Source organism: Brassica oleracea, chromosome C6 (genome assembly GCF_000695525.1).
Source record: "Brassica oleracea var. oleracea cultivar TO1000 chromosome C6, BOL, whole genome shotgun sequence".
In the NCBI taxonomy this organism is placed as follows: Eukaryota; Viridiplantae; Streptophyta; class Magnoliopsida; order Brassicales; family Brassicaceae; genus Brassica; species Brassica oleracea.
The window spans coordinates 4,595,848-4,604,077 of NC_027753.1; the positions used below are offsets into that span (position 1 = coordinate 4,595,848).

The 8,230-nt window shown below is 36.4% G+C and overlaps 1 protein-coding gene across 1 annotated transcript in view; it reads left to right on the forward strand.

Moving 5' to 3' along the window:
• The window catches only part of LOC106297273 (myosin-3-like), a 10,821-nt gene extending 9,419 nt beyond the window's left edge, over positions 1-1,402 (forward strand). Inside the window, exons 7-9 of the mRNA XM_013733550.1 lie at positions 283-484; positions 555-622; positions 698-1,402. Coding sequence (XP_013589004.1) covers positions 283-484; positions 555-622; positions 698-1,351 — 924 coding nt within the window. The 3' untranslated portion in view covers positions 1,352-1,402. The remainder of the gene's footprint in view (positions 1-282; positions 485-554; positions 623-697) is intronic.
• The last annotated feature ends 6,828 nt before the right edge of the window (positions 1,403-8,230 follow it).

Sequence of the window (8,230 nt, forward strand, 5' to 3'; positions counted from 1 at the left end):
AAAAAAGAAGTGCGGTTTTGATATAAAATTAGTATGGTTTTATTATAAAACGTAATTCGGTTTTAATAAATTAAATTATAATTTTGATTCAAAAAGTAACGTAAAATAAACATAATAACACAATTAGAAATTAAACTTGCTTGTTTAGTGCTAAAGATACAATTTTAAATTTAACTAAAATAAAAATGACTATAATTTACCCATTTTATGTAGTACAATAATAATTCATCTGTTATGTGAGTAATTCATCCTTGTCTCATTTCAATATTTCAATATAAGTAGAGACTGTTTCAGATTAACTTGAGCTACGGCCTCTTCATACCTCCTGTTGTTTCAGTTGTTCGTGGAGAAAAGGTAAGAAAGGAATGCACAGAGTTACTTCGGAGGCATAGAGCTTCTGCTGCTATACAAAGCCATGTTAAGAGAAGGATTGCTAAGAGACAGTATAAAGCCACAGTTGATGCATCTGTTGTAATACAGTCAGGTAAGAAAAGGTTAATTAAAACGTAAAATGTCAATGTATTGAATATATTAAAAGTTTCATTTACTCACAGCAATTCGTGGCGAGCTGGTTAGAAGATGTGCTGGGGATATTGGTTGGCTAAAATCTGGAGGCACCAAGGTCCTAGATTACTTTCTTGCATCTCACTTAAGGTTATAAAATGAACATTGTTTTGACTTAAAATTCTTTACGCAGAGAAATGAGTCAGACGAGGTGCTGGTGAAGGCATCAGTAATTTCAGAACTTCAGCGCAGGGTTCTAAAAAGCGAAGCTGCTCTCCGTGAGAAAGAAGAGGAGAACGACATTCTCCGACAAAGACTGCAGCAGTACGACAACAGGTGGTCTGAATACGAAACAAAGATGAAATCAATGGAAGAGATTTGGCAAAAGCAGATGAGATCATTGCAGTCAAGTCTTTCCATTGCAAAGAAAAGCCTAGAGGTTGAGGACTCGGCTAGAAACTCTGATGCGTCGGTGAACGCAAGCGACGCAACGGAGTTATCAGGAAGTGGCGGTGATTTCAGGACACATGGGAGGACAAGAAGTGTTGGTGTGGGTTTAAGCGTGATAAGCCGGTTAGCAGAAGAGTTCGGACAGAGAGCTCAGGTGTTTGGTGATGACACAAAGTTCTTGATGGAAGTGAAGTCTGGTCAGGTGGAGGCGAACTTGGATCCGGAGAGGGAGCTAAGAAGGTTGAAACAGATGTTTGACACGTGGAAGAAGGATTATAGAGGGAGATTAAGGGAAACGAAACTGATACTTGGCAAACTTGGGAGTGGGGAAAGTGGTGGTTCAGCGGAGAGAGTGAAGATGAAGTGGTGGGGGAGGTTGAAAAGTACCAGGTTTTAATGGTCTCATTATTTCCTTGAGACGCACGTCTCTATTTTTATTTTATACGTTTGATGTTATTCTGCGGTTTTGGTTTTGTTGCTGAGAAGTAAGAAGGCTCTATGGTTACTTAAAAGAGTCATGTTTTTCATTTCCATCCAAATACTTGCAAATTCAGTAAATATTCTACTATATATTAAACATATATTTATAATATTTCTATATTTTAAAGAAGTTCTACAATCCAATCACTAGGGACCAGTACTTCTGTATAATCAGTCTAGGTTTTGTGGTTTCACTGTTGGTATCTACTCTTGTGTCTTGAGGTCGACTTTTAGATGGTCTACGGGATGGATTTTCTTCGGTCACATACGAATCTACAGCGAAGAGATCTGAGTTGTCATTTTCTATGGTTCCTTAGCCGCTGGTCCCCTTTGGTTGTCAGAGACCGGATCTGGGTCATATCTGGTTCTAAGAGTCCACCAGTGAGCTGTAGCGTCACTGCCTCTTCCCTCGGTACTCCCTTTTGTCATGTCGACGTTGTTACGGTGGATGGCAAAGGTCTTTAGAGATTCTCCACTCTTCTTAATTAAGTAAAGTGTCTTGGAAGCATGACAACAAGGACCTCTCCTCCTAGTTTCAAGCACCATCACGCATAATCTCTTACAAACCTCCGATAATAGCCTATTAGACCCAAGAACCCACGCAACTGCTTCACCGTTTTAGGTGTAGGCCACTTCACCATAGCTTCAGTCTTGGCAGCATCAGTAGCAACTCCATCCTTAGAAATAATATGGCCAAAGTAATCAACCTGAGTTACTCCAAAATAACATTTCTTCCGATTGGCAAAGAGGGATTGTTCTCGTAGCACTTGCAACACCTTTCTCAAATGTAATCAACCTGAGTTCTCAAAGGTGTATAATCCCTCTTTGCCAGCTCCGCCTGATTAATTCTGCCTCTTAACTTCGTTGTTTTTGGAGAATCAACCCCCAAGAAAGAATCCATAGACAAGGTTCTCATTTCCCTGCACACATTGTCATCCACTTCTTGTAACACCTCTTCATCCTCTTCCAAAAATTCCATCTCAATCCCATGAACAACTGTCATAATACAAATCCCTCTATTAGGACTTACATGATTCCGAGACCAAGGAGCTTTACATTTAAAAAAAATTTGATCTCTGAATATAGCATCTAACTTAGGTCTGTGTATTTCACCCTCGGTCTCTGAAATGACTGATGATACACTTCATTCTCTTTATTACCTCCGGTATCGGTTCGCTGCCTATCACAAACTCTACCTCCAGTGTTACTACGTGCACCACGATAAGTATTATTGGATTTCGTAGTAACTGCAACCTCCTCATGACCAACCTTACTCACAACTTTGTAAAAGGCACTCTTCTCCATTCGTAACACAGCTGCAATGAAATTCGGTAAACCTTGAGGATCCTTCATCTTAATCACTTCCTTCATCTCAGTACTCAAGCCATTATAAGAGATCCTTTACAAATGTCTATCTTCAATGCCTGGTACTTGAGTTGACAGCTCCTCAAACTCCATCACATAATCAGCCACCGATCCCGTTTGTTTGACTGAGAATAATCTTGTGCTTGGCTCCTCATCAATCGATTCTGTAAAACGCAGAACCAATTGTTGTTTAAATTCCAGCCACCACGACGCATCACCCACGCAAACCATTTCTTCACTCTTCCTTCAATACACAACGGAATCAGATCCAGCCTCTCATGATCACGAAACCGACCAACCACAAAGAATTGCTCAATACAACCAACCAATCATTTATCTTCGATCCATCACAATTAGGCATCTCAATCTTCTTAAACATACTATCACGATTCGTCAGACTCAAATCACCAGAACGATAACTTGGTGAGTTATTGCTCCGATTTGTCTCCGAGTTACGAATCAGTACCTGATAAGAGGGAATCGGCGATTGTGGAACTCGCGAACGGAGATCGTCATTCTACTCCTCCACCGGACGCTTATCTAACCTCGTCAGAATCTCCTTCAAGCTATCTTCTACCGTACCGAACCGCATCTCATTAAGCTGATTAGTCTCCACTGTTTTCTTCATCAACAACTTGTACGACTCGTTTAAAAACTCAACCTCCTTCCGCATCGAAACATCTTCATCCGCCGATGGTGACGAACTTCGAGAAGGCATCGCGACCGATTCAGAACCATTTCACCGCACCAATAATAGAGTTTAGCTATCTCGATCTAAGTAAACTTTGTAAATCTCTTTGTAAACTTGAATAAGAAAGGTAGTACAGCTTTGAGTATGAGATCTACAAAACTCTCATGGCGAGAATTGCAGAAATCATCAGTCTCATGGCGACTGTAAAGTATTGACTCATATCGCCAAATACAATTAACATCAAAGCATAAGAAAGCCAAAATGAACTTGACAAGTATTTAAATGTTTAACTCCTTCCAACTGCAAAGCCTCTGCGAGATACAAAAGGTCTTCACTTTTATTCAAATTCCCACTTCAACGTTCAACTCCATGTCAGCATTACTCTGTTTTACGTCCATAGTCTTCTTCTTTTTCACTTTTGAGGAGTCGTTTTAGCTCCTCCAGCCTCTCTCACCTTCTATCCGAATCTCTAGGGTATTTTTCGGACCTCTATTGAAGAAAGCGCTTATCCGTTTGAGCTTCCCATGTAACGTGTGGCCAGATTATGGAGCTGTTTTACTGCCTGCGCTTGATCAGAGTTTCTCTCGTGGCTCATGAAAGTGTTTGCTTCTTTGTTGGTCTTGAAGAGCCATCTCCCGAGTGGTAAAACTTTCATGATTTAGCAACCGAAATGTGACAGCTCAAATCCCAGTGAACAGATCACAGAGCAACGGGCACAAGAGAATATTCCTTCAAAAACCAAGCAACATGACAAAATGGTGACCAAGACCAGTACGAAGGGTGTTTCAGCATTGAGCTACCTGGTTCAAAACAATTGCTAGATTCTGGTACCAGTTGATGGGGACAGTATGTTGGGAATATCCTGAAATCTATTGTACTTACTCTAGTTAGAGTCGTAACGTCGAGAGTCGTAACGTCGAGGTTCGACGGTCGTATAATATTAGGTGTTTATAATGTTTGGCTAGAAACCGCTTATAATTTATGAATTGAGAATTCATTACTAATATTATATGATCTTACATGGTCCCACACCTAAGCAAATTGGATCATAAATATTTGGAGTTTTATATGTTTGTTTATATTATATACTAGTGATTTTCCGGCGCTACGCGCTGGACTCATATGTTTTATTCTTAAATTAATTTACAATTTATTTTGTAGTCTTAGTAAAGAAAATTTGTTCACAAATATGAAGATGAAAATATGTTGAAAGAGATTGATATTTTTTTCTAATCCATTTGATAATGGTTAACGACCGTAGTGTATTATTTTGTTTTGAAGTTGCTTATTTTTAAATGGAAAGAGTGGGGCTAATGGAAGAGTATAAATTTCCTCATTTGTTTTGTTTGTCGTAGTAGCATAAATTGCAAACTAATCTATTTTGGTTTTCAATCTTTCAAGCAGAATTTTAAATACCATGTTTTACCTCTAAGCCAGCAAAGATGCCTGAAAACTATGTGTAAAGAATCTTATATATTAAAACAGAAGTCACAACCTTGATTCATGTGTGTTTTTTTAAAAAATGGACCTATTTCTATAAAGTCATGTTACATTTAATTTCTAATCTTATGATTTTTTATTCGGCCTACCATAATTTTTTATTGGGCTATCAATAATTGAATTTAAACAATAGATGTTTCATTTGATTTATAGATAATATAAATTAAATAGATATAATTGAATGTTGTAATAGTATACCTCTATATGTTAATTATTTAAATATTTGTCGATGTTAACTTTTAAAATTAAAAAGATTTTTTTTAAATAACAAAAATCATATTATCTAACAATGATTAATCTTTACTATCTTAAACCAATGAAAACAAATTTTAAACTATATAGTTTATTTTAAACATTAAATAAAAACTAAATGTTTAATTATTTACTCGATAATATAAATCTATGAAGGGAAAGTTATAATTTTTTAAAAATTTTCTTAATTTGTGAAATGTTACAATATCTTTGAATATGACAATAAAATAATATTTTATTAATCTGTATATATATAGTTACGATTTTAATAATGAAATAATAATCCAAAAATACATATATAGAAGAAGATACAAATACATGTGAAAGTTTGAAACAATCTATTCAATGGAAAAAATATACCGTAAACTTATTTTGTTTTAAAAATTGATAGACACATATATATTATAATATATACCAATTTAGAATTGAAAACAAAATGTTTATATAAAAATAAATGAAAACAAAAATCCGCGCGGTCGAGATCTAGTTTGATATTAATATAGATGACATTGTTTTGCCCCAAGTGTGACAATCTTAAAGGAATAAAGAAAATGTTACATGGACCTGATAAATGAAGGTTGTCAAAAGGAAATAAGAATAATATTTCAGGCAAACTCAGTGCTTAATTGAAACATTATATGAAATAATTGGCACTAATATTCATAACATTATAAAAATTTAATAGGGGTTTAAAATACTGCCTTGCAGTTGAGAAATTAGTATAAGGCTGATTTAAAAAAAAACCAAAAGATGAAAAGAGAACATTGAAATATAGTTCAATGACGATTTATTAAACTCTGGGAATTAAAGGTAAAACAAGAAGCAGTTGTGAAACCAGAACTCCAACTTTCACTTCGATCTTCTGGAGTTCAACCATTACGTGGCTTCTTTGCAGAGGTCCACAATCTTCAACAGGGGACTCGTCGAAAGGAACGTCGTCTCTTACAGCCAGACCCGAACCATTATCTTTACCCATTTCTCATGGGAGGTCTTCAGCCTGCACTTCTGCAGTGATTCCAAGTGGTATTGACAGCAACGGCAGTGTGATAGAGGAAGCTAGTATGCAGGATGGGTTTCATTACAAAAGTTTACCTGCGGAGGGGAGTTGAGGACAAATGAATTCAGTTCCTAAATAATCAATGATTCAAACTTCTTGACCACTGTAAATTTTTTGGGAGAAGAGGAAGAACCCTCATCAATGTTGAATTAAAGGAAAAACGATGGGTCTACACATAATAGGACCTTTACAAAAATGATAAAAATATTAAATGAATAAACTCTTACCCCTTAACGCAACTTGTGTTGGCCTCACACTCACCGGCAAAGTATAAAAGGGTTACTGAGGCTAGATTTGGGAAAAGGCGTCCTGCAATAAGGTCAAAGATTTAGTATGTAAAACTGTAAATCATATTATTAATCCGGGACATGCATACCTCCAACCAATTTTGGATTGACATTGGTAGCTGCAATAACTTGGCTAACTTGGCTAAGCTGGACAGTCCTATCACCCAAGAGTTGGCGACTGATCTCATTCTACAGTCATTGCCGTCAAGCGTTGATCAGTTTGTTATGAACTACAACATGAATAGCTTGACAAAGACTTTGACTGAGCTGCATGGGATGCTTAAAACAGCTGAACCAAACATCAAGAAGGATACCCCAAATGTTCTTATGGTACAAGGGGGTAACAAGTTTAAGAAACAAGGTAAGAACAAAGGAAAGAGTAAGTCAGGCTGGATTGCGAATCCAAGCAAGCTTGATCCTTCTCCTAAGTTTAAGCCTGGTCCTTCTAATGTTGATAAGTGCCATTATTGTAATGGTTCTGGATATTGGAAAAGAAACTGTGAGAAATGCTTGGAAGATCTGAAAAATAAGAAGATTTCTGAAACGTCATCTTCAGGTATTTATGTTATAAAAGTAAATGTTACTATTTCTGATTCTTCTTCTTTGGTATTTGATGCCGGTTGTGGTGCTCATATTTGTAGAAATATGCAGGGCCTAAACAACATTAGAATCTTGAAGAAAGGACAAGTGGACTTGTGTGTGGGAAATGGAGCAAGAGTTGCTGCATTAGTTGTAGGAACATTTCATTTGTCTTTGTCTTTATGCATGGTTTTGGAAACTAAGAATTGCTACTATGTACCTTCTATAAGCAGAAATATTATTCATTGTTTGAATTTGGAAAGATTTCATTTCGATTAAAGACAAGTGCTGTTTATTTAATCATTGTGATATCTTTTATGGTAGCGGTCCATTAGAGAATGAAATTTATATTCTAGACCAAAGCATGCATGTTTATAACATTAGTACCAAAAGATTCAAGTCTAACGGCACGAATCAAACTTTCCTTTGGCATTATCGTTTGGGCAGCATAAGTTAGAATCACATTTAAAAGCTTCATACTGATGGACTTTTAAGCTCATTTGATTACGAATCACATGAAAAATGTGAATCTTGTTTGTTGGGTAAAATGACTAAAGCTCATTTTGCTGGAAACGGTGAAAGAGATAAAAACTTATTGGAACTTATACATACTGATGTATGTGGACCAATGAGTATAAATGTTAGAGGAAAGTATCGGTACTTCATGGTTATGTTTATTTAGAAACATAAGTCTGAATCTTTTGAAAAGTTCAAAGATTTTCAGAATGATGTACAAAATAAGTTTGACAAGAAAATGAAAGCTCTTCGATCGATTGAGGTGGAGAATATTTGAGTCAATCGTTTAATGATCATCTGAAAAAAAGTGGAATTGTTTCACAGCTCACTCCTCCGGGAACACCACAGTTGAATGGTGTATTTGAAAGGAGAAACCGAACTTTATTAGATATGGTTCGGTCAATGATGAGTCATGCAGATTTTCCATTACCCCTTTGGGGACACACTCAAGAAACGTCTGCGTTTACGCTAAGTAGATGTCCATCAAAATCAGTCGAGAAGACACCATATGAGATGTGGACTGGAAAGGTTCCAAATTTGTCTTTTTCT